The 25176-nt window shown below is 42.5% G+C and overlaps 3 protein-coding genes across 3 annotated transcripts; 1 reads left to right on the top strand and 2 right to left on the bottom strand.

The window, feature by feature from the left end:
• LOC8067223 (peroxidase 3) lies at nucleotides 1-6534 on the bottom strand. The gene is made up of 3 exons (XM_002443232.2): nucleotides 6105-6534; nucleotides 5663-6020; nucleotides 1-828 (listed from the first exon to the last, which is right to left on the bottom strand). The coding sequence occupies exons 1-3, from the start codon at nucleotides 6369-6371 to the stop codon at nucleotides 395-397; spliced, it is 1059 nt and encodes a 352-aa protein (XP_002443277.1). The 5' UTR covers nucleotides 6372-6534; the 3' UTR covers nucleotides 1-394.
• On the bottom strand, nucleotides 11209-11954 carry LOC110429925. The gene has a single exon (XM_021446693.1). It carries the CDS (start codon nucleotides 11888-11890, stop codon nucleotides 11657-11659), a length of 234 nt encoding a protein of 77 aa, XP_021302368.1. The 5' UTR covers nucleotides 11891-11954; the 3' UTR covers nucleotides 11209-11656.
• On the top strand, nucleotides 22254-25077 carry LOC8067224 (rho GTPase-activating protein 2). Its single transcript, XM_002442199.2, has 5 exons — nucleotides 22254-22965; nucleotides 23514-23634; nucleotides 23736-23855; nucleotides 23993-24223; nucleotides 24353-25077. The coding sequence occupies exons 1-5, from the start codon at nucleotides 22574-22576 to the stop codon at nucleotides 24839-24841; spliced, it is 1353 nt and encodes a 450-aa protein (XP_002442244.1). The 5' UTR covers nucleotides 22254-22573; the 3' UTR covers nucleotides 24842-25077.

A 25176-nucleotide genomic window follows, 5' to 3' on the forward strand; every position in this document is an offset into this window, starting at 1 on the left:
TTAACTTTGAGCTCGACCGGATCAAACACAGCCAGCAATTTCCCTGCCAATTCATTCATCTGACATTTGACACAGCTCACATCTATATGTGAACACCAGAGTAATGTACATGTACTCCCATGAGGTTGAGGACGTACAACAGCAAGATTGCAAGAACCAATGCAGGGTAAAAACATGACCACCTCCAGTTATACATGTATATATGTATATATACTAATTACCACCCCAGTAGGTGACCCACGTTACTCCTCTAAATACAATGTATGTAAATAAGACGAGAACAAATAAAAATAAGCAAAAAAAAAAAAAACAGGCAGTGTGTGCCCACATCCCCCCACGTTGGCGCGCTACAACAATCTGAAATTAAACTCACCGCACGTCCGTCGTCATCACATCACATAGCATCTGAGTTGACCGCCCTGCAGTTCCGGCGGATCTCCCCGCGGCCGCCGGTGCGCACGCCGACGCGCCCCATCTTGCGAACGGCGTTCCTGAACTCCTGGAGGAAGTAGCCCTTCCTGGTGAGGCGGTGGATCATGGCGGCGGCGCGGCGGTCGGCGAGCAGCGCGGCGTCGGACGCGAACAGGCCCCGCCCCAGCTTCAGGTTCACGTAGTAGTGCGCGTCGAACCGCCCCGCGGGGCTTCCCGGGTCCATGGTCACCGCCGTCACGTTGTTCGACGAGGCCACCGGCGCCGGACCGCACCGCGACCGGAGCTGCGCCGCGTACGCCGCGTTCAGCGTCGGGTCGGCGCCGGAGTTGGAGCTGCCGAAGCCGGAGAGGCGTGACGCGAAGGTGTTGCAGTGGGCCACGCCGATCGTGTGCGCGCCTGCATGCATCAGTGCATAAGGCCTTGTTTATTTTTCTACCTAAAACCTTTTCATCTATCGCATCAAAATTTTAAACATGGCTTTGTTTAGATGTGAAAAGATTTTGGATGTCGCTACCGTAGCACTTTCGTTTGTTTGTGACAAATATTGTCCAATCATGGATTACCTAGAATCAAAAGATTTGTCTCGCGATTTACAACTAAACTGTGCAATTAGTTTTTATTTTCGTCTATATTTAATGCTTCATATATGTGCCGAAAAATTCGATGTGACAAAGAATCTTGAAAACTTTTTGGTTTTTGGGGTGAACTAAACAAGGCCATATATATGAAGTATTTATTTCATCTATCACATCAAATTTTCAAACACATATATAGAGTATTTAGGGCTTATTTGACACGGCTCAGCTTCACTAGTAAAACTTTTTTTTTTGCAAAGAATAATTTTATGAGTAACTTTCCAGGTGAAGCGAAACTGTTTTGGAAAACTGTTTGGCAAAACAGCTTCACCAACAGTTTTATGCATGGATAGAAGAGAAAATGAGAAAGAGAGCTAGGATAAATTTTTTTCAGCTTCATTCTAACTCATGTCTTTGTGATGGGGATAAAAATAGTTTCCTGAGTAAAGTTGTTTTAGAAATAAATGTTTGAATAAAATAGCTCACAATAACTCATGAAGCTGTTATGAGCTGTGTCAAACAGACCTTAAATATTATAATTAATTGTAAGTTTACCTGTAAATAGCTTACAATAACTCATGAAGTTGATGACAACAATAACTAATTGTACAGCATGTAAACCGCGAGATGAAATTTTTAACCCTAGTTAGTTTATGATTGGGCACTAATTGTTAAATAAAACGAAAATGCTAAATTAGCTAAATCTAAAAAAAATTGGAACTAAACTAGACCCTAATTACTATAATTGTTTGTACTGGACTGTACCAGTGGGTGAGTGGGTCCAACGTGTGATGATGGACGGAGGTCCGGAGCAGAGCATGTTGGAGTTTGCGTGGGACCAAGCCCGCCGTGGATTCGGTGGTTGAGCCACTATTTCGTGCGCGCGCGGTGGTCCAGGTAGTACACACGCTAGTGGCCGTGCAACCCAATCCAAAGCCTGGTTATCGGCAAATGCGGTCCAACCGCTTGGCATTTGGTACGGTTTGTATACTGATGAAGTGTACAAAATCGAGTCACAATAGTATCATGCTCCCGTTTAAAAAAAATACAGTTCTTACTTTCCAAGGACTCAAAGGATTTGAAATTTAACAAAAAAAAAATTATATAACAATATACTAAAGTTCACGATACAAGATAAACCATTGAATTAATTATGGAATGTACAAACTGTGCTCGTTTTTGGGCGTATGTGGAAACAGTGACAACTACTGTACTGTATGCATCAGGCCCCTGGAACCTCAATCAATTAATTAATGGTCATGAGCCCAATGAAACCCTCGATCGCATTGCTGTTGCTGTTGCACTACAGCTTGCAATTGCATTGCTGCTAGGATAGGATATGCTTGGGCAAATTAGAGATGGATGTTAGTTAGGAGTGGCGGCCACTAGCATTTGTTGGCAGTTACCCGTTAGGGCGGCCGGTTGAGGTGCTGTCTATCTATCTAGCTAGCTAGCTAGCTAGCTGCAGCTGCAGGAAAGAGATTAGATTCCATGCCGTCTCTAACCACCAGTGGCGGTGCACAGGCTGCTACTTGCTACTGCTGGCTACTAAGGCCTTGTTTAGTTCACCCCAAAAATCAAAAAGTTTTCAAGATTTTCTGTCACATCGAATCTTTCAGCACATGCATGAAGCATTAAATATAAATAAAAATAAAAACTAATTGTACAGTTTAACTGTAAATCGTGAGACGAATCTTTTGATCCTAGTTAGTTTATGATTGGACAATATTTGCCACAAACAAACGAAAGTGCTAAAGTATCGAAATCCAAAATCTTTTCGCATCTAAACCAGGCACATTCTTCAATGGTGACACACTTGCACCTTTTTTTGCCATTCAAATAATCTTCAGTGCGTGGCTACCTTACTAATTAATTACCTCTCTATAAATTCATCAGTTTAGTATGGCAGGCACAGTGTGTAGTTGTAACGCTGGTACATACATTGCAAATATAGGGCCTTGTTTAGTTCACTCTAAAAACCAAAAAGTTTTTAGGATTTCTCGTCACATCGAATCTTGTGGCACATACATGAAACATTAAATATAGATGAAAATAAAAACTAATTACACAGTTTGCTTATAAATCACGAGACGGATCTTTTAACCCTAATTAGTCTATGATTAGACAATCTTTGCCACAAACAAACCAAAGTGCTACAGTAACGAAAACCAAAATGTTTTCGCATCTAAACAAGGCCTAGATCGATAAATCCACAGACGGAAAGAGTGCCTTAATTCCTGCATCCACTCACTTATGTGTTTATATACAAGGTACTAGTCGTTACTTATTGGTAGCTAAGAGTGTCTCGAAAATGACTTCTTGTTTTTTTAGAATTACACAGGAAAATACGAGCACTCGTGTCAAGTTAAAGATTTAAACTCGGGTGGACAGGTTTCACCACAAGGAACCCAACCAACTTATCTATGGCATTTCAACCATCCAACATGTGTTGACAAAGTTACCATTGCTCATGATTGTAATTTTGATTCTATAATAAGTACCTAAGCTCCCTTTCCATAAAGAAAAATGGAAATGACACTTAATTTGTTTACTCGTGGGAGAGTACGTGCATGGTTAGTACAAGTGGCTCGATCGTCACCTTTTTTTCGTTAAAATCAAGGAGTAGTCTCGAGTTTGCTTTTGACTTGGAATATATGGATAATAATAGACTATATATACACTACGCCTAACTAAACTTGTTCCGTACGTGTGCAGTCTTGATGACACATATGACACGCATCACGCGCATTATTGAGTCCCGTACACTAGCACACTAGTACTAGTGCAACATTCTTGTTCGATGCCTGCCTGATCGTGCTGCAAATTAAGGCAAGCATGCATGCAACAAATCTGGTGGGCTTCCATTGCCTCATCAAAAAGAAATCTACATAAGGCCTTGTTTAGTTCCAAAAAATTTTGCAAAATTTTTCAGATTCCGCGTCACATCGAATCTTTAGACGCATGCATAGAGTATTAAATATAGACGAAAATAAAAACTAATTGCACAGTTTGATCGGAATTGACGAGACGAATCTTTTAAGCCTAGTTAGTTCATGATTGGACAATATTTATCAAATACAAACGAAAAAGCTACGGTACCTATTTTGCAAAAATTTTTGCAACTAAACAAGGCCTAAATCTTTTGGCGGCACGTACGCACACGCACCCGCCGGCTGATAAGATTCAGCCCGACCGATGCATATGGCTGAATTTGCAGTGCAGTTTTAGTTGAACGTGACAAACGCCGATGGAGTAGTAGCAGGTTTCAGTCAAACTGGAATTAATCTCGAACGTACGGTACTCCTGATGATTTTATTATCCAGTCTAGCTAGTAATAATAATAAGGCCCTGTTTAGTTTCCACACAAAATTTTTTCATCCATCCCATCGAATCTTTGGACACATGCATGGAACATTAAATATACATTAAAAATAAACTAATTACACAGTTTGGTTGAAAATCGCGAAACGAATTTTTTAAACCTAGTTACTCCAGGATAAGTCTAGTCATCTCTAATCTAGACAGGGCCTATAGCTAGGCTATAGCTTAGCTTTATCAGGAACGGATGGCCACGCATGATCGGCGCACAAATGCATCAGCGTTGTTCCCGGCCGGTGCACCGACAACGGATCACGAGCCGCTGCCAGTGTGTGTGTGCGCCGTGCATGGTGCGCGTGGTGGTTGCACCATCGTTTTCGGCTCTACACTTGGCCGTGGCGCCCTCATGCCATGGCATGGCATGGCATGGCATGGCATCCACCTGCATTGCATTGCAATGCAACCCGCGTATCTATCACACCGTACCAGCACTCGCATGCGTACGTGCATGCACTCCACCACGCGACGGCGACGCGCGCGGCGCGGGCAGCATTGGGCCCTCTGGAAGCCGGAGCCCGGAAAGCCGTGTTGCGCGCGTCGCCCGCCGGCCGTCGTCGCCGTCGCGGCGCATGTGCGTGCATTGCTGCTCCACGCAGTGGCGACCACCGACCGGTCACGCTTAGAGCAGTGCAAGTATAATAATTGGTTATAAGCTGGTTAAATACTGAGGTAGAGAAAAAAGACAAGAAAATAAGAGAGGAGGAGCAGGTTGTAAGGTTAGAAACCAAAAAAAAAAATTTGTAAGAGAGAAAAATGAATCATATAGTAATAATGAATAGCTAACTATTATATGAGTGACTAAAATAAAGTTGCAGAAAACTTTACAGTCATCAAATGAACTGTATTATTAACTTTGCTCTTAGAGCACTGCTCCGGCTAACGTCCTCTCGATTGGTGTATAGCTAGAGTGGTGGCTCTATGTATAGTACAGTACATATGCTAGCCGCAGTGTAACCACCGTACTGATCGTGTGTATTTTTTTTTATTTGTATCGACATTTTAATTCGATCTGATATCTCTGCGCCATCTCGTCGACACGAAGAGTACAGTGAAGCTGGGCAAGCAAACTACAGACGTTGACGTTTTGTGCGTGGATTTCTGGGCCGCCCCGTGGTGCATTGGTATGCACTCATTAAGCGTCATCATCTTGCTTGCGTCTATTCCACATAGCTACTATTACGTACTACTATTGCACAGGTGAAAACGAAAAATAACCGAGCTATTACGCGCACGTCAGCGTCACGCACGTAGTAATAGGAGTACTAGTCTTTCTTTACCTGAGAGGATGACGAGGTCCTTGACGTCGAGGCCTTTGCTGCCGAATCTGGCCTCGAGGGTGGTGAAGTTGTCCGACGGCGAAGGGATGTCGGCCAGCGCCTCCGACGCCCGCGACACCACGCCGTCGCGCCGCCCCAGCTGCACGTCCCACAGGTCCCGCCCGAGCTGCAGCGACACGGCGTCCCTGGCGGCGAGCGCCACGATGTCGGCGCAGGAGACGGTGCCTGGGCAGATGGCCTCCAGCACGGCCTTCGCCGTGTCGATCACGTCGAAGCCTCCCAGCGACCCGTTCGGCGCCGCGTCCTTCTCCGCCGTGTTCCCCGCCGTCGAGTCCAGCAGCACCGACGCGTCGCACCCCTACGTACGTAACCACCATCATCAGCTCCGGCCGGTTCAGATGATGCAACTGGCGATAGATGATTTGTATTCGTACATACATACCCTGACGAAGCAGTCGTGGAAGAAGAGGCGGAGCAGCTTGGCGGGGAGCGCGGCGGGGTCGGCGGCGACGCGCGCCACCACGATGTCGCGGACCACAGCCTCCGCCGCGGGGCAGCTGCGCCGGTAGAAGTGCGCCTTCAGCGCGGCGCCGTCGCAAACGCCGCCGCCGGACGCGAGCACCAGCATCGTCGCCACGGCCGACGCAAGGAGGCGGACGACGACGAGCGGTGGCGACGACGTCGGCGTCATGCTGCAGCTCCGAGACATTATTGGACGACACTCGAGCTCGTGACGTGAGAGTGAGAGAGGGGATAGCGATCGATCGATCGGGTGGATGTGTCGAGTGATGGAATGGAAGCCGGCCTGCCTAGGCTATATAATCGTGGGCACAGCGATTTCTTACTCTATTTCGTTAGCACCAAATCATGCAGTCAGTCAGTCAGTCCATATATAAAGTGAGGCCCAAATTAATGAGAGCGAGGTTGGTTACAATGCTACTGCACAACTTCTTTTCAGCATTTCTTTTCGTTGTCAATTTTCCTTCTTTTTTCTTTTTGCTCACATTCTGTTAGCTAGCACGAGCCTAATTAATGACGTCAATATGCTACACAGAGTAAAATCCAGGATCGACGAAGGGAAAAGATGATAGAACAGCATATTATTTTACCTCTACCCATTTCATCACGCACTGAGTTATTATTTGTCAATCTTATATATCTTACAAAGGTACGTAATCAAGTTTGAGAAAGATTTCAATAAATTTTTAAGCGCATTGTATCGAGTTGATATAAATCCTTTAAAACAATAATGCTTCTGGTCTCTGCCTGATCATAAGAATCACACAATGCAACCATCAAAAATTAGAAAACCAACACGTACTACACTATAACCACCCATATATGTGCCTAGAAAAAGATAACATTAGCTGTTTAATTTACACAGAATGCTGTGAAGCGCTGTCGTAACAAAACTGGTTCTATGTATCCACCCAGCTTCAAATTTAGAGAATTTCTATACTTCTACATATACGAAGACTTTATCGAAAGAAGTTTACACAGTATACAAGCCGGGGCAATGCAAGTGCGTAGTAGCATGTTCCGGTGCACAAATAAATGTGCAGCCAAATTTGCTGGCCTCCACCTTACACGCGAACAAAAGCACACTCAGCTTTCGGATTCAAGGGCGAAAAAGATGGTTGGCACAATAATCCGCGCATAACCATACAAATACCAGGTGCATGCCAAAGTGGCCGAGGAGCCGTAGCTTTCTCCTTTTACTATTTCTGAATGCGAGAGCCGAGTACTATATATGTAGATTGGCCATGCATGCACACACAACGTCGCAAAAGTAGGAGTTGTATGTATGTATTTACCTACCGACACCACTACGAATTACTAAATTGTAACACAGTGAGCTACCGTTTCAAATTATAAGGCCTCGTTTAGTTGTAATTTTTTTTTTTAAAATGAGCACTGTAGCACTTTCGTTTGTATTTGACAAATATTGTCCAATAATAGACTAAGTAGGCTCAAAAGATTCGTCTTGCAAATTACAAGTAAACTGTGTAATTAGTAATTTCTTTTATCTATATTTAATGCTCCATGCATGTACCGCAAGATTTAATGTGATGAAAAATCTGAAAAAAAATGTAAATTTTTTAGGAACTAATAAACAAGGCCGTCGCGTCACTTCAAAGTGTGTCACTTATAATTTGGAACAAATTGGAACGAAGAAAGTATTAATTAAGGTCATCTAAATTAGGTCATTGAGGAGCGATCCCGTGGACCCTCTGCAATAATGCAACGGCCTCACGGAACAGGAACAGAAGGCAAGTATCCCATCACCGAACCATGTATATAGGTACGGACATGCATCTTCGATCGAGTATGTGGTCTCTTTCGCGGCTGTCTGGCTGATGGATGGAGCGATCAGGGTGCATGAAAACTGAGTGTGGGCTTGCCCCGTACACTAACAGTGTTCGACAGCAAGAACTGAGCCATCTATCATGTCGCCAGTTAATATGACTCGTACGTCGACGAATTAGGTTACCGTTTCCGTTTGGTTTGATGATAAGATGAGACCGGGGGCAGGTCTCCCCATCTTAGAACAGAATTATAATATCTCGTGTTCAGTTGAGAGGACGAGATCATTCATATTCTATATGTTTGCTATGAAGGACATGGACTAATTAAGATGATTCATCACTATTTTATTCTCCATTAGGAAGGGCTCTGGAAATTAATGGTGAAAGTTGATGGAGAGAATTAAAGTGTAAATTTGATGTTTTACTCATAATCTCTTATTTGATTTGTGCAATGAAATGAGAAGGGGAGTTGAAAAGTGATTTTTTTTGTGGTGTAAGGGTTTTTTTCATGTGAAATTATATGGTAAGTTATGATATATTAACAGTGATGATGCACTCATCTTTAATGAAAAGCACATTTGACATCCAATTACCATCCCATCCCTAGAGAATTATATAGTGACAAGTTTGATTTCTAAACTCTCATTTTCCTTCCCACCAAAACTTTCTAAACTCCTAACTCTAAATCCACATTTCATCCTTTCAATTACCTCCAACCAAACGTCTCTTTTCCATTTTCTTCCCTTTCTGCCCTAGTGGCTTCCTCCATTGCTCGACACGTCCACTGACACCCCTGCCACATCCGCTGTGTCTGCTCGTGCCACCTTGCCCTTGCCCCCTACTCGTCCCGTGCGCTCCTTATACTATCCTCGCGCAATACAGCCAATCTCACTTTCCTTTAGTACTAGCTATGCCCGCCGTCGCCTCATCAGCGTCTAGCATGAAAGACAAGGGCAGTTGACACTAGTTTCTCTTACTGTTGTCACTTGCTGCGTCGTCGGATCTCCGCACATGTGCACTCAATGATGCTTGGCACCGTTGGATCTCGACATGTGTGGAATCAACGATTGCTTGGCGGGTCGAGAGATGCTGGCGTGGACAGACTACCTAGACGACTAAGTGTAAAGGGGAGTGGATAAAGCCCGACACCGCCTGTGAGTTGCAGGAGGGAGCGACACGAAGCACAAGCAAAACGACCAATAGCACCGTTTAGAAGTGATGAACGCATTTATATCCTTTTTAGGGGACAAGTTTAACTCTTAATCTACAAATTTGTATTCTTCTACAAGGATAACTCTGCCATATCAGTCCTCTACTTAAATGCAACTTTATCTCTATTTTAACTCCCAATTAAACACAAGCTTAGTATTCACACCATCCATTTAGAATTATAAGACTTTGCGTCTTACCTCTCAACCAAACATAATGCACAACGTTAATACTTACTTTGTCTATTTCAAATTTTAAGACCTTTGGATTTTTTAAGGTACATTTCTTTATAATATATTTTAAAAAGCTAATACATCTTATAATTTAAAATTAAAAAAGGTAACATGTATTATAATTATATTATAATTTAGAAAGGAAGGAATAGAACGGAGCATATAATATTTGGAGTTCGGAAAAGCTAACATATATTGAACATAGGTTTTTTTATCCTAAGGGCACGTGTTCTCGTAATGTGTACCACAAAATTTACATAGAGATTCGTGTCTAGTAGAGCGAGAAAATTCATGCCTAGTAGAGCGAGAAGAGCACGTGCCCTCATAAAATAAACCACAAAATATAGAGATTCATACCTAGCAGGAGAGAAATAGAAATAATAGAAAAAAATTATCTTTCTCCTATTGAGTAGGAATATAAATCTTAAAGTAAATCTTATGGTTCACATAGTAAGTGATGTGACCAGGCCCGATCTTCCGAGAGGTAGTTGATAAATTAGATTGTGGAGAACTCGACGTTCGCGATCCGGCTTCAAATCAACACGATTCGAACCCTGCAACCGTTACACCACTGCTTCGTTGGTTATCAACCAAGCACAACTTGATTGACCTCGCCAAGAAGGCTGTTCCTGCAAGCGAATCGAAGAACACAAGCAAGAAAGGATAAACACACAATCTGAAATTGCAGATGTAAATGACGCGAATATTCAATGAAGGTTCAAGAACTCGGTTCCAAAGAACTAATTGACACAGTGGAGGAGATAAAAAACGGGAGCCCTGGATCACTGTAAAAGGATTTGTCACCACAGTTACAATGAACGATTCAGTTTCTCGATGGAAAACTAAACTCTAAACAAAACCCAAGTCTAAACAGCGGCGGCTGCGTGGAATATAAAGGAGAAATGACCTAGGGTTGGAGACGACCAGGGGGGAGGCTCCCACAACATGGGCTTAAGGCCCGAATTCGATACATGATCAAGTTGGTTCAAAATAGGTGACGCAGCACCTTGGCGTGAACATAACGATTAATCCACAAAGGATCTGGAGCTGGGACCAGATCCAAAACGACGGCGTTGTTGTCCCCTTTCCAACGAGTCCAAGATCACTCTGTTTCGATGTCGTGTGAAGAAGTTATGATCAAAACACTGACGACATGTTTGCTGAATCCGAGAGTGATGTGGTAGGTGAGTTGGAGATGAATTGCAACTTACAAAAGACGATGGTGTCAACGTATCCAGCGTGGCGATATCCTCATGAGTAAGAACATATGCGCTTTGAGGATATGTATCCTTAGGCCAGTCTCAATAAACTTAGACCAGTCTCAATGGACAGTGTCACTGCACGGTTTCACATACCAACACGTCATCAAAATTGAAATAAAACTATCTATGAAATAACCTCAGCAATAAAGTATTTCACTTTGTTATTTCCAAGGCTAAGCAAAGCATTTAATTACTGTAAAATGATTGAATCATATGCAAGATGATGAAACGATTTAGCTCTCAGTAGATATTTTATCCTGTTTCACCGCGTGAGAAACAACATCCGCGGAGTTTCACCACGGTGAAACTACTTTTCTCTCTCTCCTCTCTATTTCATACAAAAAGTGTAATTTTGCTGATGTCACTTCAAAAAATGTGCATGACATCCTGATAAAATCCCACTAAAACTAACCGCCTTAGAGGCAAATTTTATTTTACCCTTATTATGATATGGAAGAAGGAATAGAACGGAGCATATGCATGTATCGCGGAACAAAGAGAACACACATCACAGACAAAGGGAGATCGAGTACACATAGAATCAATAACATAGAAAGTTTTCATTACTTTGTGAGCAAGTAGAGCGCATGTACTGAACTAGCCGTTGTTGCTTGTTGGTGTGTTTTATTATACATACATTACTAAAAAGTAGGAGCGCACTACTAATCTGGTACGGTGTTGGTACTGACGATCGAGTGACAAAACACAGCACGCTCTCTCTGATTAGCTATGTTATACACGGATACTCCAAGGGGGTGACGTATCCGTATCCGATACTCGTCGGATACGCGGATACGGATACTCGAATACACCATTTTAGTGGATTTTTTTTTGAGAAAGTATATATCCGCATATCCGATACGTATTGTATCCGATACTCGTACCCGTACTCGTGTAACGTAGCTGATTAGTACTACAGGATCGATCATATGGGGCTCGATCGAGACAGCCTAACCGATGGGGGAAACATGCAGCCGTACGTATTCAGAGCTGCTCGTTGTACACGTCGCGCGGCTGGGGCACCCGCTCGTGCGGCAGCGGCAGCGGCTTGCCGGCGCCCTCGTCCGCAGCGGCCGCCTTCTCGGCCTCCCGCTTCGCCGTGCTCCGGCTGGCGCCGTCGCCTCCGCCCTCCACGCGCTTCGCTCCTGCGTCGTCGCCGCCGGGACGCGGGTCCTCAGTTCTTCTGCCCCTCGCCGGCGCCTGCTGCTCCTCCATCATGTCTACTATGGTCGTGCTCCGTCACGTACTCCCTCCCGTGCCAGCAGAACCGGTGGTGGACCGTGCGTCCGTGACCTGCACGTACTACTCCTGCTCATTTTTGTATACCCCTTCACGCCACGTGTGCACCCACGCGGCAGCACTGCTCTGGAGGCTACCATGGCTGCCTGCCTGGGCGCCACGTGCTGTGCCTACGTGTCCGGGTGAGCATCGAGACGGACGGACGGGTCACTGGTTAGGCCTTGTTTAGTTTAAAAAAATTTAGCAAAAAATTTCAGATTCTCTAGCACATACATTACATATTAAATATACATAAAAATAATAATTAATTATATAGTTTGTCTATAATTCGCGAGACAAATTTTTAAATCTAGTTAGTCTATAATTAGATAACATTTATTAAATACAAATAAAAGTACTACAATATCTATTTTGTAAATTTTTTTTGGAACTAAATGATACCTGATTCAAATTCACCTTGGCACTTTCCAGTGCGGCCTAGCCCGCTTCCTGCTACCTTTTCCCAACCAAAGAAAAAAAATGTGACCCATTTGTCACCCACCCATACTGCTGGTTTCTGCCCAACCTTCCTAGCTAAATTTTAGCCAACAACTTTAGTTACTTTAGTGGATAAAGTTAACACATCGGCTCGCCTTCTTCGGCGCGCCACCTCCGTACGCATCCTCTGCGGCGGCCGCTTCCCCTTCCCCTTCCTCCCGTCATGGAGATCCAGCCTACCCTCTCCACCGGGCACGGGTGGAGGCCTCCCCCTCCCCACCTGGACCCAACGACACTAGCCTACCCTCTCCACCGGGCGCGGGTGGAGGCCTCCCCCTCCCCATCTGGACCCAACGACACTAGCCTACCCCTTTACTAGCGCACGATCGTGGCCTCCGCCTTCCTGTGAATGTTTCAATCAATTTATGTTTGCTGTCACACATATTATTTGAGAACGTTTCAATCAATTTACATTTTTCCTTGCGTTTTAGCGCTACAAATTTGGTGGGAAAGCTGATTTTCATTTCTTGTCGATTTGTTTAAGCAGTGAAAAGGTGGTGTGGATTTGTTTAAGTGCTGGATAGTGGGTGTTGTGGCTTGTTTTCATAAGGTGATGTATCTGTAGCCTTGATATGAAACGTGCACATTTAATGAAGCATTGGTGCAGCATCTGACTGAGAATGATTGGGATATAGGGGTATACAGGTCCTTTGGCTCCTTGCTTGGTACTCACGCTGAAGTCTACAACGACACAAAAAATGAGACGGAGGGAGTAAGGTGGATCTTTGGATCTTCCTTCTCCTTCGTTTCGCCTTCTCCTGTCGTTCTTTATCAGGGTTTACTATTACTAATGTCGTATTTCATACTGTTGTGACAATAGTTTTCTTTACCTTCACATTGAGAAATATATGTGCATACATTTTGATACGAATCCAATAACACAGTATGTAGGAGCATATGCCCTTGAGGGCACATTTAACTTTGAGATTGTTTAGTTCACCCCAAAATCCAAAAACTTTTCAAGATTCTTCGTTACATCGAATCTTTCGCCACATGTATGGAGCATTAAATACAGATAAAAATAACTAATTACATAATTTGTTTGTAAAATCGCGAAACAGATCTTTTGAATCTAGTTAGTCTATGATTGGACACTAATTACTAAACATAAACGAAAGTACTATAGTAGCAAAATCCAAAAAGTTTTCGGATGTAAACAAAGCCTTTCTCGTACAGTTGCACATGTTGCTCTCCTCGCCAACTCTGTTGTCGTCCTTCGTTGGTGTGCACCTGACGCTCTTCTCGCCGGCTCCGCTTACGCCACACTTTCCTTCACAATTGCTTTGCCTAGAAGGTCCTACGTGCCTAGCCGTTCCGGATTTGGGGTCATTTGGGGTTCTTTTCTCTATGCTTCTCTTCTTTATCTTCCTACTTAGTACCTGATTACTTCATCCTTCGATGTTTTTTCTTCAGGTCTGATCTGCATTCCCTCCGCCCGAACCCTCCTCTTGGTGTTGCACTTGCTCCATCAGGTGGGTGTGTCCTATTCACTCCCTCTAGGCATTATAAGATCCTTTCAAATACCCCATATTGATGGCTATGACTTGGTATCATAGAAAAAAATAGCGGGCTATAGCGCCGCTATAGCTGCTGGACAGGCCTGCCGCTAAGCTATTTGTATTTTTTCCGCTATCACAACTTTCACCGCTATTACACGCTATAGCGCCGCTAAGTTGCATTTGTTATGATAAATTTCACCGCTATTACGTGCTATAGCGCCGCTATGGCAAAATTTTCTCAATCCGATTCTCAAAACTCCATCTTAGACTAAATTATCATTTATTGGTTAGAACTAATTTGGTATTTTGGATAATAAAGTTTCATGAACCATGTTATAATGTCATATTAGTATTTAGTAATGTTATCTAGACTTATAAAAACATATTTTTATTCATCAAAATTCATATTTACCATGTCTTTTTTATCAATTACTCGTGTTTTTCATGTATTTTTTATAAAAACGCTATCTGTCATAGCGCCGCTATAGCACCGCTATAGCTGCATAGCTGTTGAAAAAAAGTTGCCGCTATTTTAAACTTTGCTTGGTATGCATGACGATATTTTTTTATTAGGTTAGGGTACTGTCTCTGTGTGTTTTTCTGGAATACTTCTTCCACCAAAGGGCTACCTTTGCCTTGACGGTCATGTAAACCATCTCATTATCTCCGGCCATCTAGTTTTTGAAGAGTCCTCTTTTCCTTTTTTTTTTTTGATGAGGATCATTTTTCCACACGAGCGACATTTGATAAAAAAATCCTTGGTTGATCTTGGTCGCGTGTGCTCCGTCACCGTGTTTGCCACAAAGCCATGTACGGCTCCTGGTGCCCTGGACTCACCACCCCTGTTGGGCCTTTGCCAGCCATTGGTTCCTAGCTCTGTGCCCGTGCTCAGACGATGGGCCTCCTTCAACGCCTGTTGGGCCGCCGTCGTGTTCGCCTCACAGTCACAGGCCACGGTCTGTGGGCCCTGCACTGACTTCCACCACGATGCTCTGGTGCCCAGGCCGACAAGATTAGTTCTCAATGCCTAACATGTTCACATTAACTAGATTAGAGATCCTATGGTCACGTTAACTAGATTAGAGATCCTGTGTTCTAACCCCTAGTTCTCTAGTATTGCGGCATCAGAGGAATAAAGTGTCCACATTAAATAGCCTAGAAATTAAGTAAGAGATCATCATAATTTTCTTAGACAAATAATCAATAGTGCCCCAATTACTATTAAAATTATGCCACTCAAGTAGCCATTAGCTTGAAAATTAAACAATGCCTAATTTTCTAATAGGCTACAAATTAGCCCAAATAATAATAGTAATGATAATGCACATTCAATCAGGCAAATTTTAGCAATTATGTCCACTAAACATTATGACTTATTTAAATACTCTTCTTTTGTGATGAAAGAAGAATTATATTAGATAAGAACTGGGTATATCAACACGTTAGAAGCAGTCTGGATTACACTACAAGCATTCATAAACTAAGTTTCATCTAAATTGAACCCAAATAGCTCCAAATCTCAAAACCAAAATCTGTACAATGCTTTGGAGTATGGAACGCACATGCAAACACCTGGAAGAAAAACCTAAGAACATATTTCCAACGAACGACGACCAATATTTATATAGGCGGAGTTAAGAAACTTCTTTCTAGTGTCTTCCTTCTTTCTGCCACCGAAGAATGACAAAGACTAATTTAAAATTTATTCTCACTAGTCCTTCATCGTCGTCAGATCTAACTACATTAAAACGGAGAAGAGACTAGAGAAAATTATTCTATGATGACAACACCATCTCTTCCTTGATGTCATCTTCCGAAAATAAAAGTCTTCATATTATCATACCGATGAGGATAATGTCGTCGTAGTTGTCACTCTTATCTTCAACAAAGTCGCCATGGAGAAAATGATTTTACCCTACCCCCTCAATGTTGCCGAAGAAAAGGAGGAAGAGATAAATCTCAATAAAAAGAAACTTACCATAGAGATACCCTAACCCCAATAACTCGATCCACTACAAAAACTTATAAAAATGATGGTCCACTCCCTTCGGCTTCCAGCGATTTGTTGGAAGGGGAAGAGAGGGGCCGGTGGTGGAAAAATAAGAAGCCCCAAATTTTTATCTTATAGACGTAAAAAAACAAGTAACTTAGGATATTTTCTAATAGGTTAAGACACTTTTGACACAGAACACGTGTCCCCTAACTCAAAATTTAAGGCTCATCATAGTGTGACCGGAATGTTTTTTGTTTATTTTACGTGTGCCAAGCAAACTAACCATAACATGAGCATGGTGTGGCTCCCTATTGGCGCGGCAGGCCTTCACCACCATGGTGCGCACACAGGCAGAAATCTCCAGGAACTGCACTTCATCTCTACTGTGTTGCTAGCATGACCCCGACAACAAGTTTGATGGCACTTGGGAGGCGTAGGCGCAAGGTACAGTGGAGTCAGTTGGCGGCCTCATGCCTCAACGATTCCATCGGCACAAGGATGACGACGCCGCCATCGTGCCAAGCATGATGACAACGTGGAGTATATACTCCGCCAATTTATGCTGTAACTCTTGAGATTTTTTTTGGGAATTTGAGCCAAATTAGGTCTAGGTTTTGGGATGTTTTGGAGAAAAACTTGAGTTCGACCAAGGCCTTGTTTAGTTCCAAAATATTTTGCAAAATCGACACTGTAGCTTTTTCGTTTGTATTTGACAAATATTGTTCAATTATGGACTAACTAGACTCAAAAGATTCGTCTCGTCAATTTCGACCAAACTGTGTAATTACTTTTTATTTTTGTCTATATTTAATACTTCATGCATGTGTCTAAAGATTCGATGTGACGGGGAATCTGAAAAATTTTGCAAAAAATTTTGGGAAGTAAACAAGGCCCAAAATCAATTTTCTGCCCTCTTTTCTACATGCTCATCTGAACCCTAGCCTCTCAGTGCGCATTGATTTGGTGAGATTCATCATGGCCAGATGCTAATTGGCCATGAAGATCATTAGCCGAGAAAAAAAAATTAGATGCTAATTTGGCTTAATTTGGATAAATTCACTAGTAGAAAAGAGTACACCGCCGACGCCTCTTTTTTATACTACAGGCGGTTGTAGTTATCACGCGCCTGTGGTGTAAAAAGGGCGGTGTCAGAACTACGAACCGTCTGTGAAGATGCATTTTCACAGGCGATTTTCCTAACTGAACCGCCTGTAGAAATCATGCATTTCTACAAACGGTTGTCCTAAGGAACCGCTACTAAAAATCATGTATTTCTATAGGCGGTTCTGCTAGGAAACCGCCTGTAAAAATCATATTTCTACATGCGGTTTGTTAAGAAAGCCGCCTGTAGAAATAGTTTGAAATTTAATTTTTTGAGTTTTTCAAATGACCTTGTTTGAAAAAACTGTCAAAATGGAAGTTGTAGATCTCGAAAAATTATGAAACTTTGTAGTTGATAATTTTTTCATTTGACATCATCTTGTCGTCGAAAACTACGTTTGAATTTCTTAAATTTGAAATTCAAATTTTGTAAATGACCTCGGATGGAAAAACTTCCAATATAAAAGTTGTAGATCTTAAAAAGTTATGAAACTTTATAGTTGACAACTTTTCCATTGGAATCAGTTTAGGGCCTCAAATAATCAATATATGCTCGGTTTGTGATAATATGTGGGGAATTAAACTCTAATATAGACACAAGTGAGTGATAGGTGGAGTGGTAGAGAAGGCTACGCGCAAGGGCAAGGTCTCAGGTTTGAATCCCACCGGCCGCGAAGCACGCGATTTTACGCGAAAAAAAGCGCGACCGCCTGTAAAAATCTTTTTTGGAAAACTGAACCGCATGTAGAAATGCATTTCCACAGGCAGTTCTTAGTTACCGCCTGTAGAAATGTCCCATTTCTACTGGCTTTTCAGCCGCCTGTACAGTATGCGTCTGTACTAGTGATTAGCACTAACATGTGATGAATCTGTGGTTAACCATTGGATTAACTAAACCTAGGCCCAAAACATGAAAAAAATGATATGATCTAAACAACTGGATTGGTTGGCTAACAGTGAGCACTAGGGCACTAATTAGAGTAAACTGGCCTCATAATTGACAATGCGAGGCACATCCACATGTTAGGGTTTCACGAACTAGATTGGTTGGCTATTGATGCCATAGTATTAGAGAATTAGGGGCCAAAACACAAGATTTCCAATCTAGTTAACATGAACACGCTAGTGGACTGAGGCCTTGTTTAGTTCGCAAAAATTTTCAAGATTCCCCGTCACATCGAATCTTTGGTCGTATGCATGAAACATTAAATATAGACGAAAATAAAAACTAACTGCACAGTTTAGCTGTAATTTGTGAGATGAATCTTTTGAGCCTAGTTACTCCGTAATTGGACAATGTTTGTCAAATAAAAACGAAATGCTACAGTATCCAAAAACGAAAATTTTTGCGAACTAAACAAGGCCTGAGAGACTAACCATGATCCTTGAAGTACTTGACCATCAGTAGATGATGAAGTAGAGATTGTAGCGTGATCTGGCAGTGCCCTCCTTCGGAGGCCGGTGAGAAAGATGTTGATGGCATTTTGTTTAGTTCCCTCTATGTGCATGAAGTATTAAATATAGATTTAAAATTAATTAATTATATAGATTGCGACTATTTTATGAGATAAATTTTGTAAGTCTAATTAGTCTATGATTTGACAATGTGGCTACATTAAATATATTGCTAATGATGGATTAATTAGATTTAATAAATCTATCTCATGAATTACTAAGAACTTTTGTAATTTATTTATTATTACTATTTGAACACTCCACGTGACATTCCCATATAACTCTTGATGTGAGCCCCACATTTATTTATTATTGTCGGACCAAATTCTATCAGGTCTTGAATGCAGAGGTGGATTCAGTAAAAAGGACATGGATGTACACATGCATATACCAGATAATTTTTGAAAAAAAACTAGTTAAGCCATCAATCAAATAACCAAATAGCTTTGGGTGCGCGGTTTCTCTCCGGGTGGCGGTAGGCCAGTCGTCTGTAGTTTTGTGTTTTTTGACACCTCTGTAGTCTCAGTTAAAAAATTCACATTACCTCCTTCAATTCTCGCGAAAGTTTGTTTTTCCTCTTTGAACTTCGAAACCAGACAAAACACCGTCTTAACTATTTTTACCTCCCTAGCCCTGTTATAAGCAGTTTTGAAGGCAGTTTTGTCTTTATTTATTTATTTATTTCGGCTAAATTTTTAAATAATCATAGTAAATTATTCGAAAAATCATAAAATAGAAAAAACAATTTTATTAGTCTCCACCTATGCAGTGAACATATAATATAGTATGCTTTAATATAAAATTTCTGCTGTGGCTTTAGATCTATGCTTTTTAGTAATTAATTAGAATAATTCACAACATCAATTTCTATGGTGTAATCGTGATTAAATTTTTATGATGGACTAATTATGTGAAGTTCAACAAAATTATATTTTCTACTATAACTTTTTAAATATTCAACCAAAATAAATATAAAAGAAAAATATAAAATTGTCTTTAAAATTGCTAATAACAAGACTGGAGAAGCAAGCTGAACAATTTTAAAACTGAAGATGTTTTGTCTAGTTTTAAAGTTTATGATAGAAAAAGTGAACTTATTAAAGATGAGGAATTTAAGGTGGACTTTTTCCTCTCACTTACAGTGAGGTTAAAGGACGGCGGTAGCCTAGTTCGGATTTTCGGGCTTCGGGGTTGGCAAATGGATCGAGAGGAGGAGGCCGTTCCTTTTCCATCATTTCCTTTTTCTTTTCTCGTTTCATTCTTTTTTTTCCTTCATGACTTCATATTTTATTCTCTTCATTGGGACATTGCCGATGGCTAATGGAAGTCTATGACTTTAAATGAATGGAACACTAACGGTATTTATTGGACGTTGCAAATGAAAGTAGCGTTTTATCTCCCCAAATAGCCCGGACTCAGCCCTAACTACCACTTCTCTCTCCTATGCTGCTCATCAGAGATGGCATGGTTGCCAGTGGAAGACGCATTTGCGAAAAGCTCCACTTCGACAGCGTCCTGTCCCAGCATGAGCTCCAAAATGGCGAGATGAACATTACGCGGGAGGGCCCAAGATGGTGACGAAGGAGAGGTGCTCGTTGTGGATCCGAGGTGGGGGGAGCCCACCATGGTCATCTCATATCAACTGGAGGAGGAGCACCTCCACCAGGAGTGGAGGGAGGGCTAGGGGGGCCTGGCAGCCCCCAACAACCTATTGATTCCTCCACTAATCCTTTATTAGCTCTTTTAGTGTTAATAGATCATTAAGTCCCCCTCCCAAAAAATCAAAGTTGCTCTCTATCTTTTATTTCTGGCTCCACCCCTGACCTCCGTCGATGAGCGATGGAGGAGAGGAAGGAGGGGCTCCTGCATCGGGGTGGGAAAGAAATGCAGCTAAGAGAGAGAGAGAGAGAGAGTTAAGAGAAAATAAAGTTTATAATATGACATGCAGGTTTCATGTATTGGGAGAGATTATTAGTGATGTATTGCAACATCCGTCCTAATATTTCAGAAAAGCGGTATTGATGATCATCGATATCAAATAAATTATTGCTGCTGGAGATGGTATTGAGGCCTATATTTAAGCTATTAATTGGAGCAAAAATCAGACACAAAAAATAGCTCATACCTGTGTGTGTGTTTTTTTAAGAGTGAACTTATATCTGTGTAGTTTTTCAAAAAAGAACTTATATTCTGTTTAGTTCCTCGTTTGGGCCAACAAAATTTAGGTTTCGGCCCAGGGCCGTCCCTAAGAATTCGAGGCCCTGGTGCAAAACTTAAAAAGGGCCCTAAATGTTTATTCTCCCTTTATCTCAAAATATAAGCTGCACATTATTTGAGATTTGAACTTTGTTATGTTTGGTCAATGATCAGCCTAATTGTATGAAAAGTTGTACAACAAAAGTGGTTAAATTGGATTTATAATTAGGAGTACATTCTAATGTCAAAACTTTTTCCATATATATGCTATGAGAGAATTTAGTAATTATCAAGTTAAACCGGGGCTTTATATTTTGTAGCATATGCTTTTTCTAACCATACTAAGAATTACATAATATATCCGAGTATTCTTTCCTTATCCTCATGTGTCTTGCTAGGCCTTTTGTTCTTACGACATAAAACATCATATGGGTATATACTAAGAGTTACATTACCTAATTTGTATTAATGGAATTATGTATGTATAATATGCACTTGAATAAAATTTGGGCCCCTTATTTTTTTGGGCCTTGTGACATCGCTCCACTTGCGCTGCCATATGTACGGGCCTGTTTTGGTCCATCATTCTGCAGAATGGAAGTAAACACCATCCAAAATTTTTGGCAAAATGGTTGCCATTTTGCATTCTAAATTTTGGCCTCAAGCCAAAAAAAAAACCCTAAGAGCCTATTTATCTCCCTATTGGGACCAAAATATTTTGGGTTTTAGCCCACCATTCTGTAGAATAAAACTAAACAGCATCCAAAAATTTATTTGGCAAAATGGTTGCCATTTTGTATTCTGAATTTTTGTCTCAAGAACCCAAAAAGGTTCAAAAAAGTAGCTTCATGTATTTTACACCCTAAAAGTTTTGGAATTTTGGATGTAACTAAACATACTCATGAAAAATTTAGCATTTTGCATTTCATAATTTCAAAGTATTTAGTATCTTGTATTTTGAATTCTACAAGAGCAGCTTCATGAATTTTGGACCCTAAAAATTTTAACATTTTGGATGAAACTAAATACACCTATATAAAATTTAGCATTTTATATTTCATCGTTTCAAAATATTTGATATTTTATATTTTGCATTTCACGGAAATTAAACACACCCTTATATTATGGCCTTGTTTAGTTCACCCGAAATTCAAAAAGTTTTCAAAATTTCCTGTCACATGGAATTTTGTGGCACATGCATGAAGCACTAAATATAGACAAAAACAAAAACTAATCACACAGTTTGACTGTAAATCGCGAGACAAATCTTTTAATCCTAATTAGTCTATGATTGGAAAATATTTACCACAAACAAACAAAAGTGCTACAGTATGAAATCCAAAAATTTTTCACATATATTGGATACTCTGGCTAATATTTTGAGAGGTACAGTGGTCCTGAAAAAGAGTGGAGTCGGTCGCTGTCGTCGCTTTTCTGCAGCGCCTCTGCCGCGGAAAGGCCACGGTCGGGTCGTCAGAGTTTGAATCCGGTCCAGCTACTTTTGCGTCGCGCCCCCTCTCCGTTCAAAACTATTCGCGTTTCAGTCCACTTGTCCTCTCCGTCCCTTCATTAATTGCTCCATCTCGCTGACGGAGCTCTGCTGCTGCCTTCAAGAAGCAGATGAGAGAGAAGAGAGTGAGGGAAAAGCCCATTGCTTTCGCTTCGATTTTCTCCAAGAACTCCATCGAGAGAGGGAGAGAGAGAGGCGACTAGGAAGGAGGACTCCACAAAGAAGGGAGCAACTCCGATCCGTGTGCCGGCAGCGAGTTTCCGACGACGAGGAGGAGGAGAGAGAAGCTGGGCAGGGGGAGCCGAGGTCCATGCCCGCTTCCTCGGTTGCTGCGTGAGACGGCCGTAGGTAGGAGGGGTCGTGAAGCGGGGATGACGGGGGTGGTGGTGGTTTCCAGCGCGGGGTGCAAGGGCGGCGTCGGCGGCGGGGGGAAGAGGGCCGCCGCCGCCGCCGGCGGCGGAGGTGGCGGCGGGGAGGAGGAGCGACGGCGGCGAGCGGCGGTGCTGGAGCTGCTGCTCGCGGCCGTGCGGCGCTCCGTGGTGGCGTGCCGGGTGGAGCGCGGGGCCGCCGGCGGAGCCGGGTGGCCGGCGAGGGAGGAGGAGGACGACGACGACGACGCGGCGGTGGTGCTCGGGGAGATGGAGATTGGCTGGCCGACGAATGTCCGCCACGTCTCCCACGTCACATTCGACCGCTTCCACGGCTTCCTCGGCCTCCCTAGCGAGTTCGAGGACGAGATGCCCTGCCGCGTGCCCAGCGCCAGGTGAGAAACCGCCGCCACCACCTCCTCTTCGCCTTTCCTGCTGTCCTGCATCACCAGAAGATTCAAAATGGAAGCTTCCGCCGAAATTTTCGGTTCCGGGGCAAGAATCATTTTCTTATTCCTGAAGGATGACTTCATGATTTTGAAGGATGACTTCATGATTTTGAGAGCTCCCAATTTGGAGCAGGTCCTTGATCTGAGGATGCTGTTCCTTAGAAGTTCAGATAACTAGAGCAACTTCAGTTTCTGCAGCTATATGCTTTTGGATCTGCACAGTACCAGAGGAACTCTGTTTTTCACAGGCTTGTGAGAACCTTTCACTGAGTTCAACTGATGCATTCAATTCCTGTTCCTTATGCACTGTATTAAGCAGAACTTTTGTGCAGTTACAGCAACATTGACACTCATCCAATGTAATTCTTATTCCTGAATCAAACACTGTAACAAGTCTGAATTTGCATTGGACCGTACCCCAAGATTTGCCAGTTGAACCCTTCAATCCACGACTCATGAATTCATCAAGCTCGTTCTCTTTTTGTTTTCTCTAGTGCCAGTGTTTTCGGTGTCTCGGCTGAATCAATGCAATGCACGTATGATGGCAAGGGAAATTCAGTCCCCACGATATTGCTTCTCATGCAGGAGAGGCTGTATGCCCAGGAGGGGCTGAAGGTGATCACACATGAATCTATTATAAACTAAGCCTTTTGAATGTTTGTCATGTGACATGAATCTGATTTGTTCACATTGAATTGCTAAAATTTCATTTGCAGGCTGAGGGTATCTTTCGCATCAATCCAGAGAATGACCAAGAGGAGCACGTGAGGGATCAGCTGAACAAAGGAGTTGTACCTGAGGACATTGATGTTCACTGCTTGGCCAGCCTGATTAAGGTAGGACATCTGTTAGCTTGAAACAACCATGAAACTATGTTTCAGCTACAATGTAACTGATTTTGAACATACATAACACTGAACACCACTTCCATGAAATAAGAGAACTGAAACTTATGTACGTGTAAATTGGACAGGCATGGTTCAGGGAACTTCCAGAAGGTGTCCTTGATGGCCTCTCCCCTGAACAAGTGCTTCAATGCAATTCTGAAGGGGAGTTCCTTGACCTTGTGTCGATGTTGCGCCCCACTCAGGCAGCACTCCTCAATTGGGCTGTCGAGCTGATGTCTGATGTTGTCGAAGAGGAGGAACTCAACAAGATGAATGCTAGGAACATAGCCATGGTGTTTGCCCCCAACATGACACAGGTAATTTACTATCTTGCAGGATAGGAGGTGATCTTATATGTTCATGTACTTCCCATACAACAAAATCGCGAGCAATCTGTAGATCTCCATAACTTCAACAGCTAAATTTACCTTTTTGTTCTATGTTAGATGTCAGATCCATTGACAGCCCTGATGCATGCCGTCCAAGTCATGAACTTTCTCAAGACACTGATCTTGAGGACGCTTCGGGAGCGTGATGATGCAGCGACTGGAGAGTACACACCATACTCATCTCCAGCATCATCCAGTCAGCATGATTATGCCGAGTGCTGCTATGGCAGCGAGCGGGACATGGACAGGAGCTGTGAGCTGAGCGACATGCACAGCCAGATCAGCAAGTCTGGGCGACATGCAGACTATCTCGTACGCTATAACACCTGTTTCGACAGCGAACAAGAAATAGATGACCATCTGAGTGAAGTTGAAGAAGGTTTCTTGCATCGGTTGGAGTGTGTTCTTGAAGCAGAAAGACCAGAGGAAAGCACAAGAGAGCACTGCGAAATAATCTCAGAGGCCATGGCCGTGGAGGATGCTGAGCTGAAAGCTGAAACCAAAGCAGTGGAGGGACAGAATGAAGAGGTTGCAGAACAGCTATAATGATGGATGATGGAAGTTCTGTGTTTTCAGGCAGTAAATCTTGTGATTGTAACTACTGAGCACTGACCAATGGTCTCTATCCAACGCCTGGTTGAATGTATTGCTCCAGTGTATGTGTATGGTGTAAACTTGGCTTATCCTATGGATGCATGGTGCCCCTTGGTTACCTGGGACTATTCATGGAAATGGTCATTATGTGCAGGCTCATCTGTAACATGAGCCCTTAACTCATCTAATTTTCATGTGATCTTAATATAAGGATGCGATAGTATCAGATACAGCAAAATGATAACCACTTTCACCAGCTTGTTTGGTTTCTTGAAACTTTTGCGCTT

The sequence above is a fragment of the Sorghum bicolor genome, chromosome 8, assembly GCF_000003195.3.
Source record: "Sorghum bicolor cultivar BTx623 chromosome 8, Sorghum_bicolor_NCBIv3, whole genome shotgun sequence".
Taxonomy (NCBI): Eukaryota; Viridiplantae; Streptophyta; class Magnoliopsida; order Poales; family Poaceae; genus Sorghum; species Sorghum bicolor.

Excerpts from the sequence above, each read along its gene's own strand:
- LOC110429925 (XM_021446693.1), bottom strand. The coding sequence starts at position 11,890 with ATGATGGAGGAGCAGCAGGCGCCGGCGAGGGGCAGAAGAACTGAGGAC.
- LOC8067223 (XM_002443232.2), bottom strand. The coding sequence starts at position 6,371 with ATGTCTCGGAGCTGCAGCATGACGCCGACGTCGTCGCCACCGCTCGTC. Across the intron at positions 6,021-6,104 it reads TCCACGACTGCTTCGTCAGG|GGGTGCGACGCGTCGGTGCT; the intron begins GTATGTATGTAC and ends TTACGTACGTAG. Across the intron at positions 829-5,662 it reads GGACCTCGTCATCCTCTCAG|GCGCGCACACGATCGGCGTG; the intron begins GTAAAGAAAGAC and ends TGATGCATGCAG.
- LOC8067224 (XM_002442199.2), top strand. The coding sequence starts at position 22,574 with ATGACGGGGGTGGTGGTGGTTTCCAGCGCGGGGTGCAAGGGCGGCGTC. Across the intron at positions 22,966-23,513 it reads TGCCGCGTGCCCAGCGCCAG|TGCCAGTGTTTTCGGTGTCT; the intron begins GTGAGAAACCGC and ends TGTTTTCTCTAG. Across the intron at positions 23,856-23,992 it reads GCTTGGCCAGCCTGATTAAG|GCATGGTTCAGGGAACTTCC; the intron begins GTAGGACATCTG and ends TAAATTGGACAG.